Source organism: Carettochelys insculpta, chromosome 15, assembly GCF_033958435.1.
Source record: "Carettochelys insculpta isolate YL-2023 chromosome 15, ASM3395843v1, whole genome shotgun sequence".
Lineage (NCBI taxonomy): Eukaryota > Metazoa > Chordata > Testudines > Carettochelyidae > Carettochelys > Carettochelys insculpta.
The window spans coordinates 22,068,280-22,089,439 of record NC_134151.1 but is presented as its reverse complement, the minus strand read 5'-3'; the positions used below and the strand labels follow the sequence as shown (position 1 = coordinate 22,089,439).

Genomic DNA, 21,160 nt, shown 5'->3' with positions numbered 1-21,160 from the left:
GTCATGTCCGTATGTGGGAAGCGTGCGTAGCGTCTGCTGTGTTTGTGCCAGGTCAAGCTGATTCTACAATGCTAGTGCAGTAATAACTCAACACACAACAGCTTCCTGTGCTTAGCTTCCCCCCCAGAGAACTGAGTCTCACTGTCCGTTGCTCATAGGGCCAGCATGCTATGCCTCTTCTGCAGAGCTGATCTCCAGACACCCAGTGCCAACTGCCTCTGACCAGTACTTGTGCTTGACTGGCCATTTGCCAGACAGGCCAGGCTGCTGACAAGTGTTTTTCATACTAGGACGCTTTGTCCCTGGCCCCATGGGTTGTGTGCTTGTGCGTATTAAAAGAGCAAAGGAGGGCCATTCTTCTGTCTCGGCAGCTAGCATTGCGGCAACAAGTGTACATGTATTTACATGACAAGCAAGGAAAAGCATCTGTGCAGAGAGGCAGTGGGGGGTATAAACAAGGAAGAGGTTTAAGGAGCGTGGGGAGTTTATTTCAAGCCTGTAGCTGTGAAGTGTTAATATCCGTGTCCGTACAGGAAGTGTCTTCTAATAACATGGGGAAATGAGGAGAGTTTTTCAATCATCTCCTGCTTAACACATACAGATGTATTCATAATTATCCTGTGCCTGAGGGTGGCAGGCACAGGTGGGCTCCGAAAGGATGTGTGTTCCTGCCAGACAGGGCAGCCTGAAAGACTAACGTGTAGACAATTGGAATGCCATTTATCGTACAAAACACAATAAAACCTGGAGCTTTCTTCTTCTCTGAAAGACCCTTAAATTATGAAAATTACACCTGCCTCAGGCCATGAGCATATTGTTTTATTAGAGTTTGGATGAGTAAACTTCAAAACTGGTGGCAGAGGGGGCATCTGGCTGGCCTTTGCTTCAGCCTCCGTTCCTCTGTCACACAGTTGCCTGGTTAGGTTAATCCAGTTAGTTACAACTGTACATTTGAAGTCAACTTGTTTTACAGTTGTTTGGTACAGAGGCAGGGCTACAGTCTGTGAAATAAAAACAGTACAGCAGGGACAGGCGGGGGAGCAGGGCTAGCTGTTCAGGGGAGGAGCCCTTGCAACTCAGCCAAGTGTTTCTCAGTGGAGGAGATTTAACCCTGCATTCAGCTGCAATATGCTAAAGCCCCAGCTGCAGTCATGTTAAACAAGCTTGATTTTTTACTTGCCCTTAACCTTTGTTAAAGAAGAAAACAAATTCTTCCTGGCCAAAAGCCATTTCCTACAGACAGAGCAGGATCCACCCCAGAACATATGAATTTGCTCGCTTTTCTCTGTAAATATGCTAAATCAATGCCGTTTTTATATCCATGCATGAGCAGGAATTAACTAAACCAAGGGGCCATAATCTTATCTGGTTGTATCACAACTTGTGTCCCTCAAATACCTCTTTTGATATGCTCAGCAAATCTGTAAGTTTACTGAAATACAAAACTGAGGTTAGAAAACATCCATGCAGGTGGAACACTACACATGTCTTTGAGGCTTCCTGTGTCTTATGGGGGGTCGTGGTAACATCTGGACTGTTCTTGAGGTCTGTCTCCAGCATGCAGAGCTGTTAGGGATGGACAGCAGAGTCCAACCACTCAAGGATCCTGGGGTTTTTTATTCCTCTCATAGGATCCCATTCCATGTGCCCCAGGTTGGCTGTGGTTGCCTTTCCATCAACAAGAATTAGGGCACAATAGACCCCCAAATTACATTATTTCAACTTGCACATTTCTTGGAGTAATGCAAGTCCAAATAAAAAATTACTGCCTGATTCCTGGCTTCCCCAAGCTGCAGGGACCTGAAACCAGGCAGCAGGGTGAATGCTGGGAGCAGTGGCAGGCGCAGGCAGCCGCTATCATCTTCTCTGTGGCTGCCAAGCCCCTCCACCACTCACAGCCCCAGCTGGGGGACCTGCTGGCGGCTGGGCACCCCTCTCCCTGGGCTAGCTTTTTGCCCCTTCCCCATCCTTGTGGGGACCTTAACTTGCATGAAATTTGACTTTGGCATGGTTGCCCAGGAACACAACCTGCATGTAAGTTGGGGTTTTACTGTGTATAAAGGTATGCCAAAGCCACAGTGGGGTAGTGTGGAAGATAGGATATGGTTTGTCATCTACTGATGGGTATGGGTAATGGAGGAAACATGGGGTAGGATTCTATTTGCCTTCGGATTGGTACTTGGGCATTAGCCACATGATAGCTGCAGGCCTCAGCCTGGGCTGACCCAGAAAGCAAAGAATGCTTCAACTTCCATCTGCAGAAAGAACCTGTAGTCACAAGGGGAAGTTTGCAACTCATGCATTGGACTTTTTCCTTACTCTTGCTAAACAGCCCTGATAGACTGACTCTGTGGCATTCCCTTTCCTCTGTCAAGATACTGCATGGCTATGTAACCTAGCATCCTACTGAGTCAACAATGGGTGTAGTGGGATCTATTTCATTTAATAGAGGAAGAATGGGCGTACTGGGTGATCATCCTTCTAAAACTTTATTAAAAAGCACTGGTGAAAAGGCATAAATTGAACCCAAAAGTAATAATTTGTCTGATCAGCTTAGACAAAGAAAGCAATTCCAGTACTAAATAGTAGTCTGACAGAGTATTGTGTTATCATTGTAGAACATTGTTACCACTTTATTTGTCTGTAAGAAAGAGCCAGGGCTGAACAAGTCATCAGCTAAGCTAAATAAACAAAAGGGGAGACCAGAGGAAGCCAAATCCAAAAACTTCTGGATTGTCCACTTGCTCTTGCTCATAACTGCTTTTTTTTAAAGCTTTCAGAATTCTCTTCTGAGACCTTTGCATGGGCAGAATGATCAGCTCTACGAGTGTGGGTTCATTCATTCATGTGGATTTTTTTTTTTGGCATGGGGGTGGGCCCTGATAACTTTCATTTTATTTTGGCTACTTCCAGGTCAAGCCTCAACTTGAGTTTTTGCAGTCAGTTTCAGTCCATCAGCCAGAAATTAATTAATTGTAGTAGATTCTGGTGTAAATGTTCAGTTTGCTGATTACCCCCTAAAGAGCTTCCTGATTTCACAAACTGGTGCTCATAAGGGACATATGAGCTGTTTGGATTGATCAGACGTGGAAAAAAGTACCCCAAAAGTTACTTGAGTAAAAGTGCATCTGCTTTCACTTCTGGATGCTTAAGTACAATCAACATGTGATGTGTGTACTTTTGCTCAAGTTGTTTTCTAGAGGGACATAGGTGACTTTTACTTCATTACATTCCTCCCAAAGCAGCAGTACTTTTACTCAAATAATTTTTGAGGTACTTTTCCCACTTCCGGGACTGATGCAATTCAGGTTCTAGAACTACTTGCAAATACCAGCCTGAAATGGTATCCAAATGCTGTGATCAGCCCATCTGTGCTCATATTTCTAGAATAAAATGCTAAAGAAACCTTAGTTAAAGAAACCACAAAGAGTCACTTGCATATTTAACAATATATATTTTATATATATATTTCTAAATCAGTACATTCAGTTTTAACTTGTTTTTCTTCACAAACAGAAGAACTTTTACAATAGTAGACCTTCTAAAATAAATACTATTAAAATAGAGCTTCAAAATAAATATTCTATACAAAGAGAACCTTCTGTAGTAACTTTTGGGGTGTGTATGTATATGGAGGTGATAGGTAAAGGAGGGAATCCTTGAATAGCTTTTCATAACATGGAAAAGAAGAAAAAAATCCCAGTGCTGCAAAAGAGACAGAAACTGAAGAAAGAAACTACAGATGTTATAGTTTACTAAAGGCAACGAGCCACCACGTCCAAAAGGCAGTAAAATGTATGTTGTGCCAAATTCTGTCCCTCCTGTTCTGTTCAAAGCCATAGCATACCTCAGATGGCATGCCTTTGCTTCCCCTGCAATGGGTACACAGAAGATGCAAGTTAAAAATAGGCTGCCACAGCTCTTCCAGTATGCGCAAAATGGGAAAGTCCTCAGATGCCTTGCTTCCACTTGTGCGAATGGAGATACAGGTTAAACCTCTCTCATCTGGCACCCTTGGGACCTGACTGGTGCCAGACAAGAGAATTTGCCAGATGACAGAAGGTCAATATTTTCTAGTATATTACCACCACTTTCACTGCTTACTGGGCTTTAGAAGACATTTAGGGGTAAATCACAACTAAACAACAGCACAGAACCCTGAGAGCCAGGACTGTTGGCTCAAAACAAACTATGGGACAGTGAGAAACTTAGCCACACCCATGATAAGTGGCTGTCCAGCTAACTAAAACAATGCCATTTTACAGAGTTTGCCGGACAAGAGAGTTCCAGATTCGAGAGGTTCAACCTGTAGGAGCAAGCTGTCTCTGGCACTTTGCCAACATGACCACAGAGTAGCCCAAGGGGTTGTTAAATAGGGTTCATACCTATATAGTCTAGCCAGCAGCCATTCTCCTGTATCAGGCCCAGCCTCTATGTAGGTTAATGTGCCTTTTGTGTTCAGGATGTGTAAAACAGCCGTGCCCAAGAGTAGTGTTCCTGTAAGCTGTGTGCTTGTGCGGCCACTCAGGAGAGATTCAGATGCCACCCAGCTGATTAGCAAAATGCCCACAGCTAGGATTTTGTTTCTGCTAGTAGTGCACATTCACACAGGCCTGAGTGCACATAAGAAAATCATTCTGCACACTGATGGAAAAGGTTAGAGAGAATGTCACCCAAGACCTAGAACTGTGTTGATCTAATCTCCCCGCACAAGTAGATACAGATAGGTGGGTGGAAGAACATGTCTGTCAACCTAGCTACCATCACATGGGGAGGTGGTTTTCCCAAGCCAATGGGGAAAACACCCTACCATTGCTACAGTAAGTGTGGCTGTAGCCTAGATGAAATTCAGATGGCATATTACATTGTCCCTGCATACTTTGTTTCAGGAGTAGCATGAGGTGGTCAAAGCGAGGGCATGTCCCTTAAAAGTGAAGGCTGGAAGAGAGAGAGGAACTTAGTTGTTGGCTGGAAAAATACTCCCTAGCAGCACAGCAGCCAAAGGCATCTAAAGAAATAGTGTCATATTATCCAAGCTCCTCTCGCCTGGGCTAACCCAGAGTCTTTTAAATGCTCAGCAAGAAGATCAACAAGTTTGTTGCTATGCCTCAGGCCAAGTGCTGGTGAAACATGCTGACCCGTTGCTACACCAAAGGGGCTTGAAGAATACAAGGAGTTCCATTCTGCTACATTTACCACTGCACTAATGCTTTACAGTCTTTCAGCATGGGATCAGCTTACATTAGAGGAGGGTTTATTGATTAAAAGAAACCAACAAAGAAATAGGTGTTTACAGCTATGTACAACGAAACTAGAAGATGCAGGAGGCCCTCTTTATGAGAGGAGAATGTGAGAACATGGAATCACAATTGGTGGATGAGTGCGTGTGTGAGCGTGGAGAGGCACAGTGGAGACCGTTCCGATGTGATGTTTGCTTGCAGGAACATGCAGCTGGCCAACAGGATTGCTGTTGCAAATCTGTATCAGGATACCTGCTGCACTAACCTAGGGCCTGGGGTGAAAGTGAAATGGATAGATGGAGGCCATTTGGACACTGCATATGTTCCAGGCGGAAGATTGCTGATCTTGAGTTCTGTGCTTGTTACCGCATCTTTGAGCCTGTTTGTACTTTCGGAAAGTTATATCATTTCATTAAATAGAAATGCCTTATACATTCGAGCACCAGTTCAGCCAGTTTGGGGCTCTCGCTTGCTTGCTCTCTTCCCCCCGCTTTTTGCAAGGTTCCCTCTGATTTGTGCAAGATTAAACATACAAACTTCTTCACGGCACACGCAGTATCTTCCAGGTCAGGGTAAGCAACAGGAATCAATATCTGGTAACACAGATGTAGTATCCCTTTTCTATGATTTCCATAAACAAGCCAGCTAATGCTATGAATATAAAAAGGAACATTTTTTTAAAAAATTACCCACTTAATAAATACCTACAATTAAACTTAAAGTCACCCGCTCATAAATGAATAAAAATAAAAAGCTCCCATCAGTACATTTGAAAACACAAAACAGCAATTGTATCACAACCAAGCAAATGTGATTTCTGGAAAATGCTACATGGCCTCTGTGTATTGCTTATCTAATTAAAGATGACATTTTGCTATCATTGCTGTGCTGTCATTACAGAGTACATTTCCTCTAATTAAAAAACAAACAAAAAAACCCTACACAGTTTAGATCAGCTTGCAGCATGCAACAAGTACCTATCTATTTGATATGTTGCATGTTAGGAGTAAGTTTTTGTAGAGCACCTTACAGTTGTCAAGAGAGAGAGAGGATTTACTGCAGCCGGAGGGAAAGAAGAGTTGGCCCTTGTACAACTGTACAGACAATGCCTACGATTGTCAGCTACTGAAAACCAAGGGCAAGGTTCCATAAATATGCACCCTTGACTTCCCCCATACTCAAACACTAAAATAGACACTTTTTAATTTCTCTACTTACACTCTACAAAGACACACTATTATACAGAAAAGTCAAAAGCTGAGCAGCAGCAAGAGAAATGAAAAGAAAAAAAATTCTTCAAGCAAATGGCATTCAGTTAAAAAAAAAGTCCTTAATATCAGTAAAGTTAGTCTGGAGAGCTTGTTCAATGAGAACTGGTATTGGGTTGATACCCATTAAAAATAAAGACAGGTGTATTGTGCTCAATTTTTTTTTTTCTGACCTTCTTAATACAGGCTGAGAAAGGAGGGGGGAAAAAAAAAAACCAAACCGAAACTTCTCAGCTTAATGGGACTTCTGCATCTGCATTTTCTGAGCAAGAAATCATACTACAGAAGCTGAATTAATTCATATCCCCTTGGAAAATATTCTATTATTGATGTAATGTATTTCAAAAATCCACTAAATTTGACATCGGAGGCTGCAGACTTAGGCTCACTAGCAAAATGACAATATAAAATTTCTGGGTTGGGAACACCATATTATGCCTATAGTCCTCCTGTTAGCAGGAGGTGAGGGGCAGACATTTCATGTGACTGTCTGAAAATAAAATCGGCATCAAATGTAGACTGTGGCAGGTGGGCAGGAGTAGAACTATATCTAAGTGGGAAAGACAGTTATAGAAAATGATTTCTGCTTCCAAGTCTGTTTTGAAAGTGAACAGGAAAAAGCTGGGGAAAAACATTACTTTGTACTCAACTGGCCCTTTTTAATTGTCAAGTGAAAAGAACAAGGTTAACCCTTTACCTTCAACAGGCTGCTGATAACAAAGCCGAATTGGAAAAGGAAGGAAATCCACCCTACACTCTACAGCCACTGTTCTTTCTGTGAATGAAAATGAATATTGCTTCTGAGAATGTGCCTGCCAAGCTAACACTTAATTATTCTTGCTGGATGTAGGCACAGTGTGCAGCCAGCGCTCCAAACCAGATGGTGAAAAGACTTTTTAAGCATCTGCACTCTGTGGTCTATGTTGGTTTTTGGCCTGGGCTCTAAAGTATTACGAATTTCCTTTATTTGCCCCCCTCTGTTTAACTTCAGATAATCAATTCCAAAACCCTGAATAACCCAAAGTGCTTCAGTTTATGGAAACAGTACTTCAGCTTTCTCTGTTGATGGCAAAAGTCTAACTGCACGGTATCTTCAGAACACAGGTTATAACCCCGCCCCCCTGGTGTCTCTTCCACCTTTCCTATGTCCTCACCAAGGATCAAAAAGGCTTTTCTGGCCTGCTCACTTTGCCATCCAGGGCCACCTTGCAAATGACACTGTTTGTGTTTTTACATCTACAGCCTGGCCGGCTCACTTGGTCATAGCATCTCTGGGTTAATTTCACACAGCCAGTTGCTGGCAGGTAGCACAGCAAGCAAGGCAGGACCAGCGAGAGGGCACTCATGAAAGACCAGCGGGCACAGCAGTTCGAGTGAGAGCAGGAGCAGGGGTGGTCCGCACAGGAGCCCTCATCATCTTCGTTAGTGCAGTGGTAGAAGACTCCCTTCACCAGACACATGCATGTGGAGTAATTGACCAGGTTCTGCGCAGAGCAGAGGCACTCCTGGTTGCATACCCAGCAAGAAGGCAAAGCTCTTGGCAGGGCACACTCCTTGCACTTGCATTTCCCACAGGCTTCACACAGTAAAAAGTGCTTGTCAAGCTCCTGAGACACAGGTCCCTTCAGATCCAGGGGTTTGCAGTTAATCACCTTGGGCTGTATCTGGACCGCTCTTGGGGAGGACTGATCCACCATGGGGGGCGGCGCCATGTGATCCAAGAGCCTTTGGTCAGAAGAGGTGCTGCTGCTGCTGCTGATGGAGCTGGGCCGCCCACTGAAAGAGATCCAGGGGTGGGTGACATCCTGCTCACACCTCTGCAGGTGCTGGTTGACCAGTGTGGGTTCGTGGTGGCCACGGGGATGCTTCTGTGCAGCCATCTGGGCAAGGCTGGGATTATCGATGTAGTCGTTCTCCAGGTGAGTCGTCTTCATTTGGTCGATAGGCAGGATGGTGAGGGGGTGCTGCAGCCTCCCATAGGGGATCCGACTGTCCAATAATGGCTGCACCATGATGGAGTTTGGGACCACAGTTATGTTGTGGGGCATCCGGGGTTCCATTGGTCAGACTGTCCGGCACCGCTGGCGGGGGCGCTGCCTTAAGTGTCCTGAAAAAAGAGAAGAAAAAAGGGGAACGGTTCCTAATTAGTTCCCTTTGCCACTCGTCCCCACCCAAGAAAGGTTCATTGCCCTACCTGCTGTTGTGCTGAAGTAATAACGAGCACAGTTTTGCTCTCAGCAAGGCCCAGCATAGTGCTCCCAGTTATTGCTGGGGGTAACATTATTTTGGGCGTTAGTAGCCCTCTCTCTATTGGGCACTGCTGGGGCGGCAAGGAAGAAAGTTGAGCTTCCAGACTTAGCGTTAGCAGCCTGTTAACATTTTCTTTGTCTGCTTGTCTTGTTACCTTGTCTCCTCCCAGGGACTCCAACAGCCAGGGCTAAGGGCAACTACTGGCACACTTGTCCTAGCAAAGCATTGGCTCAACAAGTTTGGGAAGTGCTGGTTTAGTACACGGAGGGCACTCCTCATTCTCGTGAGGAATAAGGGAGGTCGGTGGGACAGTTTCTCCCATTGACCTCTCTCAGTGAGGGTGGCCTGATAAGTCAATCGTAGATACATCGATTTCAGCTGTGCAACTGTCATAGCTAGAATTACATATCTTGGATCGACTTTAAGGTCTAGTGTAGACCTGGCCTCGCTCTCAGTAGCACAAAGACTCAGGCCTGAATTAGGTTTCTGTGTGGGTGGCCTGAGAGAGGCAGGAAAAATATCAATGTAGAATTTGTCTCCCCTCATGCTCAGAAGGGTGGCATTTGGCTGCTGGGGAGTGAATGTAGGGGCCAGTCATTCTAATCCACACATTTACCCCCATCCTTTCTCATTTATGCCGTTCTGGAGAGCTGAGGCACCCACACAGAGTCCCAGAGCTTACTTGGGACACCCCCGCCTTCCTCTGTCCAGGCCTGGTCTAATCTCTCGTCTCCTATCCCTTTCCCTGGGCACAGGGCAGAAGTTCATTCAACTTAACAGCAACAGTCGCAAACCAGTCTTCTTCTGGAGAATCACTCTGGGTTTCTCAGGATAATGCCGCTAAAAACCTCTCCTAGACTCTCCCCCCCACATCTCAAACCCAAGGAAGTCAATGTACAGGGTTCACTCGGTGGGCCTTACGCAGACTTGAAACATGCATCAGTGTTCTGAACATCTATCTTCTTCCCCTGTGAACTTCAGCTGTCCATGCTGCCAACTCCTCTGCTTCCTTGGGAACCTCAAATGGCAAAGGTGTTTGGAGCAGACAAGGTGGGACCCATACACGTGGATAAATTCTGCAACCTGTCTCCACAGATGGCCTCAACAAACTGCCCTCCATCAGACAGTTCTTGGCCTTAAAAAAACCCCAAACCGAATAACCAGTTTTCTACTTTCATCCCCATTGTGGGGAATTTTAAAAGGAAGCTATAGCTTTCACAAAGCAACACAGCCAGCTAAGAAAGCATCCACAATGGATAGGTGCAAATTACAGGTAATGCTCACTTCAGTGGGACTACTGAAAATATGATCAGAGATCATTTCACCCAAATAATTAGGTTATTGCTATCAAACACAAAGCAAAACAATATTTAGCCTAAATGCAGTTTAGAAGACAGACCAGCTCAACTATCCAGTCCTACACTTTCTAATTTCATTGAAAGAGTGCAATTTATACTGGAGGTAATCCAAAGATTCAACTGCAGTGTAGGACATGAAACCACAGGAAGTATCTAAACTTAAATCAAAGAACGGAAACGACTTGGTTCAAATTTAGAAAATGCACATTGTTTTCTATGTGATGGGCCATTTCCTCACTGAGTGACCTTTATTTTTATGAATTGTACTCAGGATCAGCTTAAAGCTGCAGCAAGTTAAACTTCAGAGTAATCTAACGAAGACCTGAGGCGGGAAAAATATCAGTGGAGAACTTGTCTCCCCATGCACTCAGAGGGCTGGCGTTTGGCCATGAGGGGAGCGAGTACAAGGGGGGCCTATTATTGTAATCTACAGATTTACCCTCATCCCTCACGCAATTCTGGGAGGCCTGAGACATCCCTACAGAGTCACAAATCTTAGGACGGGCTGGGCAGGGGGCAGGAGAAGGAAAGAGATAAATATGTTCGGAACAGCTTGGGGTGTTTTGAGAAGGTAGTCTGGAGACATTCGGGAGAATTGTAAGATGCCCCAACCAAAGCCACGACAAAGCAGGGGAGAGGGAGAGGAGGATAACTTGAGACCTCTAGGGCAGCATTTCTTAAATTTTTTGAGACCACGGACCACCAAACAATACTTTTAACATGCACCACCTATGCAAATTTTCTCAAAAAATTGTTGTGAGACAAAACCAAAACAGCAACATATATAGCAAAACCAAAATGAAATAATTTAATCAGGTATCCTAGCAATGAAGAAGTAGTATTGTATCTGGCTTTAATAAACAGAAAATCTATAGCATCAGCGTACGATACCAAAAAAGTGTCGTGGCACACCTGTGAGTTGTTCATGGAACATGAGTGTTCTGCGGAACATAATTTAAGAAACACTGCTTCCTCTAGGGCATAGAATACTAGAACAGTAAGGGACCTCAAGAGTTCATCAGGTCCAGTGCCCTACACTCAGGGTAGGACCAAGCACCCTCTAGACCAGCGGGCTGCAGCTGAAATAGTGAGAAGAGCTATTTTTTCAAATTTGGTTACAAAAATCAATCCTTCAAGAGCCACAGTGCACGTGAATAGGAAACAGTTCTTAATAAACAATGTCAAACCTGCATTTTGTCACCCCTCTTTTAAGGACAACGTGCACACAATGATTTCTATGAGTTAGAAAGTTAAATTAGCCCCATCCCCAGGCTTAACCCCTCTGAGCCCCACCCTCCCGCACCTGCCCCCAGGATTAACTTGCCTCAGCGTGCATAGCTCCTCTGCTGCTCCCTGCTGCCTTCTCGGCAGGCTGAGCAGCTCTGGCAGGGACCGGCTCAGCTGCTCCCATCCCCCAGCATTCCTGTCAGTTTAGCCTGCCTCCTCATGTGGGGTGACTCCCTGCCCTGCCCCAGATTTCACTTCTGGGGCTCCCTGCCACAGCTGACTGCTCAGTGGCTCCAGAGGCTGCCACCACTTAAACACACAAAACTAAATTAAATTAGTCTAGCGGCAGGCAACTGAATTTAGCTATTTTATTTAAGTGGCGGCAGACTCCGAAGCTGCAAGAAGAGTCAGTGGCGGCAGTGCTTGGAGCCACAAGTGGCTCGTTAAAGAGCCATAGGCGGCTCCAGGGCCAAAGGTTGCTGACCCCCATCTAGACTGTCTCTGACCAGAGCTTTGTCTAACCTGCTCTTAAATGTCTCCAAAAACAGAGATTCAACAACTTCCCTAGGCAATTTATTCCAGTACTTAGCCACCTGGAAACACTGAGAAGTTTTTCTGAACATCCAACCAAAACCTCCCTTGCTGCAATTTAAGTCCATCAGGATCTCTGGAGGGCTTTCAGCCAGGAAGAATCCAAAAGGATGTAGTGAGCTGTTTGAGATTTAAACAATAACATAAAAAGTCTTAGAACTGCATGAATACATCCAAAAAGTCAGGCAATGGGGACTCATTTGTTCATAAGAATAGTATGTATGGAAAGAGCACATTAAACTGGAAGAGCCACCCAAACCCTTCTGTGTCTTTGAGTGTGTCTAACACAAAAGTTTCCTGTACAGCATGGCTGTTAAATCATTTCCTACTAGTTAAATTAATTGGATTAAAAATACTGTACCAGGAACCATCCCCCCAAACAAATAACCTGTATGTACATATGTATGTACACACACCCCTCACCCTGTACACACACACCCTACATCAACAAATATTTTTATTGGAGGACAGGGGGTGAGAGAGAACCTATCTGCTATAAAATGATGACTAGAACTCATTATTAGCATAACCTTTTCTCAATTGAGCACTTGGGATAAGATCCTGACAGGTTCTGAACACCCTCAAATCACAGTAAAACCAAAAAGAAGTGAAGTAGCTCAGCACCTCACAAAGGGTACTCAGCATCTTGCAGGATAAGGCTCATGCTGTGAAACATCAGTTTGTGATCAGTACAGTACATGCCTTTCCTGTTGTATTAGCATAGTACTGGTTGCTGAGCTTGAAGGAGTCTGCCACACAAGGCAACAAGTGGGACAAAATGCTTTATCTAGAAGGAATAATGAAGCTACTTAAGGTGGCTTAGCCTTTAAGCCTGTGTTCTTTGCCATTTAAACAATTCTCTAGTTACTCTTCCTCCTCAGTTAGTCATTTGCCACACAAAAGAAAGAGAGAAAAGAAAGAAAAACTTAGAATTTGTTCCTTGAAAAAATAAAATTATAAATGTTTACAGTTCTGACATTTTGGAGCTACAAGTCAAAGGGTTTTGAAAGGATTTATTTCTTAACTGCATGAGACGCTGTGATGAAATAGTCTCTTTAAAAAAAAATTAAGCAATGATTTCCAATAAGCTGGGGCGTTAAGGGTGGGGGGGAAATGTATATTTCCTCAGCCTAGAATTCCGTGTCGTAGCATAGGAAGTACAGCGTTCCGTACTCAGTTTGCCAGCCAGAGAATACGCATTTTTAAAGGATGAGAGTTATGTTTCACAAGAGCTTTTTTTTTAAAACTGGAAAGGTGTGCGCTCAGCCTGGCTGATATTGGTATGAAAGGAGCTGGAGCTGTACACAATGGTGAGATACTGCACTGTATTAAAACAGTCCTGTCTCACCCACCCCGCCAGCCACCAATGGCTTTTCCATTAGAAATCTTTTTAAAAATTAAACTAGAGCATATGCACTTGCAGCATCCAAATATCAGTTGAGAACCCCTGCCTCAGCTGTACTCTAATAAAATTGTGCTCATTTGGAGCAGGTCTAAATTGGTGGGGGGGAATCACCATTTAAAGTATATTATATACCATTAGATAAGATGGATAGAACATTTGTCCGATAGGGTAGTGTCTAACATAAGTGCCTGGGCTAGCTTAACTTTGCACACTACGGGTCTGATCCCCCCCCACTGAATTCAATGCATAAATGTGCATATTGCATCAAGAAACATTAGCTGTCTCTGTGATAAAAGGCAGCTCTCTGACAAACTGAGCAACGTTTACTAGAGAAGCTGAGGCTGTACTACATCTTTTTATTTTTCTGAAGGGCTGTGCAAATACAGAGTTAGCTAAACAGAATTAGTCAGAATAGCTACATATTCAAAGTATTCCAAGTTAGATATAGACCATTCAGAGACTGTAGCCAGGTCCAGCAACTGTTATACTCTCTGTGACAGTTCACATGCAGACAGACGTTAGCAGGTGGTTTTAACTGAGATAATTGATGCTGGTCTGAACAGCAGCTTTATTTCTTGGATTTAACACCCCCACCTACCCCAAAAAAAGGCTGAAGAAATCTCAATCACTTGGACAAAGGCAAGGAAGTACTATTACTCCCATTTTACAGATGGAGAAACTGAGAAAAGCAGAAGTGAAAAACCCAGAATTCTTAATACAGGTTGAACCTCTCTTGTGCGGCACCCTCGGGACATGACTGTTGCCGGATGAGAGAATTTGCCAGACCACAGAAGGTTACATTATCTAGCAGCATTATGACACTTTCAGGCCTTACTGGATTCTTAGAAGACCTTTAGGGGTAAATTACAGCTAAATAAAGCACAGAACGCTGAGAGCCAGGACTGGGGGCTGGAAACAAGGTTTATGGGACCGTTGGAAACATGACCACACCCATAATTAGTGGTTGTCCAGCTAACTAAAATCATGCTGTATTATGGAGTTGCCAGAAGAGAAAATTCTGGATTAGAGAGGTTCAGCCTGTACTATGCTTTAGACACACTGCTCCTCTTTAGAGTAAATGATATACATACACACATTACCATTTTTGTTTTTTGAATTAAAGCTCTTCTCTCTATTCTATGCCAAGGTTTAGTAGCAAGTATTCTCATTCCTACAAAAATACTCTGAATCATAAGGACCTTGTATGATGCAATAACTTGTCTTTTTGTGATCACTCACTCAGCCTCTCTCCAGTGTATACCCTTGAGCAGCTCATCTGAGCCCTGGGAACTGCCATTATCTCTCAGGCTTCATCCCCTTTTATCTTTAGGACCTGGGTCCCATGAAAAAAACAGCTTCTTGCAGGCTGAACGTTTGGAAAAAGGGTAGATGCACACGATGCAAGTTCTCTTACATATTTGGTGAGTGGAGTCTGACAGCTGTAGGAAAGGGGAAAAGGATCTTACTGTAATATTTCATCCAAACTGCCTGTAATGTAGCAGCAATGCCTAAGTACAGCTAGTCAGCACTGGGCTGTGAGCCCAAGCTCTGATAGAGGACTTTACCCAGCATGAAACTGATCCACTTGGCGGAAGCAGAGGGAGGAACTTCTGCTTTTAGTTGTTTGGAAGGCTGGAACAACTTGCAGCTTTCATAGGTCCTTCACAAATAACAGTCAAGCCAATATTCAGGCAAGAATGCATAATCAAATGTACTGGTCTGTGTAAAAGAATGAGTACAAAACCAGAACTGTCATAGGTTTTAGAAATTAGTTTTCTTTCAAATCCTTACGTCCGCTATGGGGAAACCTAGGCTAGTACATGGGCCACATGAGTGGCCCTCCTTCAACTCAGTGGACCATAAAGGTTGTTGCAACCCGCATGGTCTCCCGGGATAGGGTAGTTTTACTAACTGCACTGGCGTATGTAGAATTTGCAGAGCATGCTGATTGAACAGCAGCAGAGCTTTGATTGGATGCAGAGGGAGAGTACAGCTCTCTCAGTTAATGTTGCGTGCAGTCAGCATGCACCTCACTTCAGGCGCCCTTGCTTTACGTGTATGGCACTTCACTAATACAGTAAACTCTTCTATATCTGACAGTCCCAGCACTGGGATGTTTCCGGATAGTCAAAACTTCTGGATAATAGAGAGGTATCCCGAGCAATACATAGCACAAAAGAAAAACAAGATTAGCTATTAACAAAACAAACAAATATATGCAGAGTACTTTATTCACCAACAACAGTAGTATTGTACATTGTAAACTTATACTGTATTTATTTGTATTTACTTTCACAATACTGTACTTATGGAAAATGCAATTAAAATTTTTTGTGGTTAAAATGCCAGTTATTTGAGAGCTCCAGATGATAGAGTGCCGGATATTGAAGAGTTTACTGTACCAGTAGGAGAAAAACTACGTGAATGGAAACCAGCAGAATCTGGCAATGGTAGACAAGATTTCTCATGGGCTACACACAGAACCCCAGTGGGCTGCAGGTTGCCTACCACTGCTTTACATAAATAAGTAAATCAGAAAACAAAATCCATCCGATGTTACAAACTTTAATTTTAAGACCTGTGAGATAAGGCCCACAAATATCAAGATGCTTGGTGATAAGCCACATCAACTAGCAGTCAGATAATTTAATAAAAAATTGACAGTATCAAGTAAAACTTAACTCATTGTACAGACTACCTACAGCAGTCATTTCCCAGAGTGGTACCCGTAAAGGTCCTACTGATATTCTTCTAAAGTTAGTGGAGCTGCCTTTCTGCTGATTCATGCAAAGTATTTAAGCATGTGCATATTTTTAAGCACACCAGTAAACCTCTGGTAGTCCATGTGAGAGGTAGGGATGCATGCAACCAATACAGTCCCTTAAGGCATGGATGTAATTATGGATGCAAATATCATTTTAATTTCTCTTAAAAAATAATATCCCTATAACATGGACATAAAATAGTTAAATGTTAAATCATTAGTAAATTGAGAGATACCACTGATATTAAGCCAGGCACAAATTCACCAGGTCTTGACTATACAGACAGTTTTCTGAAAACAAACAATAGAAAGGAAACATCACAGGTGTTTGCAATTGGTTTTATGTTTAATTTTCAAGTTAATTCCAGTAATTCTACTTTGAAATAGAGAAGTCGAGAATAAACATCCATCTCGAGCAAATGTGTCCTTTTTTCCATTCAAGAAATAGGAGTGACCACGTAACAGGTCTGTGACATTTGATGTAAAACGAATATACAACCAGTTACAGGAATTAACTTTCTGGTTAATTTCACTAAATTGCTGTGATCCCTTTTCACCACTTCCTCTTCTCAGTATCCAAATAACTATTTTGCTGCATAATAGTTGCCTAAAATAATTTTTTTTAAAAAAAGTTTTTTGGTACCATTTCAAGCTTGGAAGTTTTGTCTGATTCCCTTGATGGAAGAAAGAAGAGTTTAATGGGAAAGTATTTTTATAAAGATTTTTGGGCTATTAATAGAAAATATATATTTATCATAGAATTCTGTGGAATGGTTTATATGAGACAGGCTCATTCACTATTAAATGCTATAGAATCCAAATAGTTTCTCTCTTAAATTCTTTGGATGTTCATAATGGTTGGGCACCTTCTAGTTACTGAAATATAGAACAGACTTTGAGTTAACTTAGTTCAGATGTATACATCTTCATACAATTAAACTGTCTAATATTTGTATTTTTTCCAATCAGCACATCATAACGGTGTAGTAATAGCAAGATACCGAAAATGAAGGATTAATAATGGCTTCTGTACCACTTACAAAGTGAGCAGTCCCACTGGTATCACCCAAGGAAGGTCTGCAAGATCAGGCCTAAAGAAGTGGCATTAGATATATTTGAGTGATGTAAGTGTCTTGATTGTGAAAGATGCCATGCTTATTAACCAATAGAAATTTTCTAGCATAGCAAATGCTAATTTTGATTTGGTATTGTATATTCCTCCTAAAGATCTAGTAGAGTTTCACAAGTATTAGTAAAGCACCACAAAACTCCCAGGAGGTATGTATGCAGAAAATAAGAGAAACATTATGAACCTATTGAAGTCAGTGGCAGTTTTGCAGCTAATTTCAGTGGGGCCAGGATTTCATCTTTAGAGACTTGCCCAACTCAGATAATGGGCCAGTGACAGAGCCTGGAACAGAATCCAGATCTTTTGACTCACAGACCTGTCATTCAATTGCTAGATCATGCTAGAAAGATGCCTCTGACGAAGTGGGTCTTTGCCCACAAAAGCTTATGCTCCAAAAAAAAAAAAATCTGTTAGTTTATAAGGTGCCACAGGACTTCTTGTTGTTTTTCTAGAAAGAACAGCAGTCAGTTATACCTGCCGAATTTCCTCCCGAGCAAATTGAATTCTTATTTGGGTGGGGTAAGGTTGAACTTAGACAAATCTCAGCACCTCCTTATGTCCAAAATTATGCAGAACTGAAGACAGGTATCTGGAAGGTCTCAAGAATGATGCGAGGCCGTACCTCATAATAGGCATACCATGAGGCAGCCAGAGGCACAAGTCACGGGGGCTAACTGAAATAATCCTTCCATAGCACAGTATTGATAGAAGAAAAACTTACGGACTTAACATAGGGGACACGCAAAGAGCAGTCCAATATAGATAGGAATGGTAAAGCCTTGCATCCGCTAAATGATCTTTGACAGTACAGGAAGGATTCAGAATGGTGACTCAGGTTCACTGTGTAACTACAAGAGCTATAAACAAAAACAACCCCTAACTCATTCTGAATCACACAGACAAACAGTTGAATGATATCTGAAGAAATTCTAACCTGGCCTTTAGTTAGAACCTCTTATCTGGTCACACTAACAGTAGTAAATCATAGAATCTATGATGTGCTGTTACCAGCAGGAATCTAAAGGTTATATGACATCTTCTGAAAATGTAGTTGGAAGGATAAAGGACAGAGGAGTTATAAGGGGAAGAGAAAAACTGGCTTACTGGTGCAAAAAAAGCATCATAAAAAGCTGGGCACTAAGTTAAAGGAGACACTCCCTACCAAAAAGTGGTGTAGAAAGTACACATTTATCTGCGTGACTAGAATGTCTATAGCTTCAAACTTCATTAAGTCAGATTTGATTTAAACTGTAAGCTCTTTAACAAAGAAAACTGGTGCCTAATATTTTCTGTAGTGTTTAGCACTCTTTGTACATACAAATGAATGAGAGGTTTGCATTCTCTTCTTGCCTAATGGCTTTACCTATGTGAAGATAATTACAGGTTTTTTTCCACTGAAAGAATAGGGCATGGGAGGGGATGGGGGAGAAAACAAAAAGCTTGTGGGAGCCAGGGGAAAGAGAAATCTGACTTTAAGAGGAGGTATCAAATCCATGCCAAGGACCCTTAAATAGAGAAGCTGAAAAGACAGATTTGTAAATATTCCAAAAGGCACCCTGTGCAGTCCCTGAAGGTTTGGACGGAGAATTTTCAGCTGTGAAAGTAACAGGTCTGCAGTAGATTCTCTTCTTGTTTAACTAAAATAAATGTGAACATACAATATGTCAAAGAACACACTTAGAATTTTATAAGTTAACATTAACTGATGAATACTACCAGAGGATCTTTTAGTAAATGACAGGAATTATACACTGCATTACATCTTAAATTTAAGAAAAAAAACAAAAAAACACTTGTCCCCCACCCTCATGCTGTTTGGACAGTTATTTGCCTAAAAGACTTTAGACACTTGTTGTATGGTCAACATGTCTGATGATGAACTTTCTGCTTTATTCAAGTGAAGATGGTGGGAAACTGTAGTTAAGGTCATTTCTGCTGGCCACTTTTTTTTAAAAGAGAATTTCCCCAGCCTGGTCTGGGAGAGAGAAAGCTATTTCTCTTTTGCTCTTTTCGGAGATGAACAAATTGTTTCCTCTCCTTTACATACGTCACTGGGGATTTCAGATTCAGAAAATGTTTCCTTAATTTTGCAATAGCAATAGAGTCCCTCCACTCTACAGAACAAATACAGCCTGGGGAATATGGTACATCTATCAATGAGACGTCCCAATAGGGTTCCAATAATGAGAGCAACCCCTCCTTCCTTGACCATTCATTTTTATATTAAGGAGGAGGCGCTAGTCATGAAGGTAATTGTGATTCATTGCACCACTGACAGCTTTATTCTTTGACAGCCAAAAGCAGAGAGGATTGAGTTAATATTGAATGTGCAGGGTTTCCATTTTTAAAGCCCAACTGAGCTATGGAACAAGGGGAATTCGAGGAGTTTTGAAGACTAAAAGAGATTATTTAGTGGGGGGGGGGGGGAATGCCTGAGGGTTGTGCCCTCTACCCTGCTTTCAGTAAAGCGCGGCCGTACAGTATTTTGACAGTGAGAAATCAGCTCCTTTTTTGGAAAGGTTATACTGCAGAAAGGTCAGCCCCCGTGATGAATTATTGCTGCACGAGAAAGAAGGACTGGAGCCCCTTCCCCTTGGGCTCACTGCTGATTCCTGCTTGCACTGCCATTTCCGATCCTGCTGGCCTCCTGGACTTCTGTGCCTCGCCTGTGTCCCTCTGTTTTCCCCATTTCCTTTCTGATCATGACTTTTCACACTATATCGGGCCCAGCCTTGTCTTTGCACTCTGGTCACAGGACTGGCACCAGAAAATGAACCCCTCGCTGGTCCCTGCTGCGCAACTGAGGGAGAAGGGCACGCAAGACATTTCTAAATACCTCTCTATGGAGAAAATACGCGTGCAAATACAAATGGTTCCTGGCACAAATCTGCCTCAGTGAGCTCCCCCTGCAATCGGGTCACCCCGGCCCCCTCCCAAGGGGTAAGTGCAGCAACACCCCCGCCGGGGGTGGGGGCACCGAGCAAAGAGGGAGAAGAAACAGACAAGCGGAATTGCAGGACAGCGGCACGAAAGAAAACGCCAAGAGCAAAGGTCAGCCAGCGCAGAGCTGACAGCCCCGCGGCGCAGCGCTTAGGTGGCCTATTATGGAGACAGCTCCGGAGCCACCAGCTACACAGCCGGACAGGGGGGGTTGCGGGGGGCGACACGCCGAAGATCCATTTGCGCTCCCCACCGAGGTCCAGTCTGTATGGGTGAACCGAGGGGGTGGTGCGTGTGGGGGGCAGCGGGGCAGGGGCGACGTCTCCGCCATCAAAAGCAGCCCAATGCGATTATTTCAACCAACCAACCAACCACGGAACTAATCCCAACCCAAGTCGGGTAAAAGCGCCGGCCGAGTCCCTGCGCCAAATGCAGCAGTTAACAGGAGAGCAGGGGAAGGATCCGCGGGCCACAGGCGAAATGTGCAGGAACCCCCAGGCTACTACATGTCTGGCAAGAATGCAGATTTCCCACTAGGTCAGCAGGCAGCCGGGCATAACACAGAGGTGTCCATAGAGTGCTGTTAGGAAAACCGTACTACCCCCAGCTATGTCGGTGATCAGTGGTCATGCAAGGGGAACAGAGAAACACACCTAAAAAGGGAGCAAAGAATCGCTTTGGAGGGGACGGGATTAGTTTTTCTATTTATATAGAGCCACGAACATTGAGTCTCCCACTTACTTTAAACAGTTCAGACAAGATCATCTCTCAGCAGGCGAGTTAATCCTAAATCCGAGACAGATCAAAGGGCTGGACCTGCAAAATTCCTGGCACGAAACACCCTGGATCTCAGGGAAGGACCTGCAAGTGCTGTGCTGACAGCAGCGGTAGCTTCCCCCTGCTTCGCCTCGGCCCTCGATGTTGCAACAACTGCTGCCTGGGAAAATGGCTATTTTATGAATGGGAGGAAAGGGACCCCCTCTGCGCA

At 43.4% G+C, this 21,160-nt stretch overlaps 1 protein-coding gene across 2 annotated transcripts; it reads right to left on the bottom strand.

Annotated features, from left to right (window-relative positions):
- Positions 1-3,490: 3,490 nt before the first annotated feature.
- SPRY4 (sprouty RTK signaling antagonist 4) lies at positions 3,491-21,097 on the bottom strand. Of its 2 annotated transcripts, XM_075009937.1 has the most exons (3): positions 20,914-21,097; positions 7,663-8,615; positions 3,491-5,891 (listed from the first exon to the last, which is right to left on the bottom strand). In XM_075009937.1, exon 2 carries the CDS (start codon positions 8,566-8,568, stop codon positions 7,669-7,671), a length of 900 nt encoding a protein of 299 aa, XP_074866038.1. In that variant the 5' UTR covers positions 8,569-8,615; positions 20,914-21,097; the 3' UTR covers positions 3,491-5,891; positions 7,663-7,668. The 2 variants fall into 2 exon arrangements, with proteins under 2 accessions (XP_074866038.1, XP_074866037.1); XM_075009936.1 differs by having other exon boundaries at positions 3,491-8,615.
- Positions 21,098-21,160: the final 63 nt, after the last annotated feature.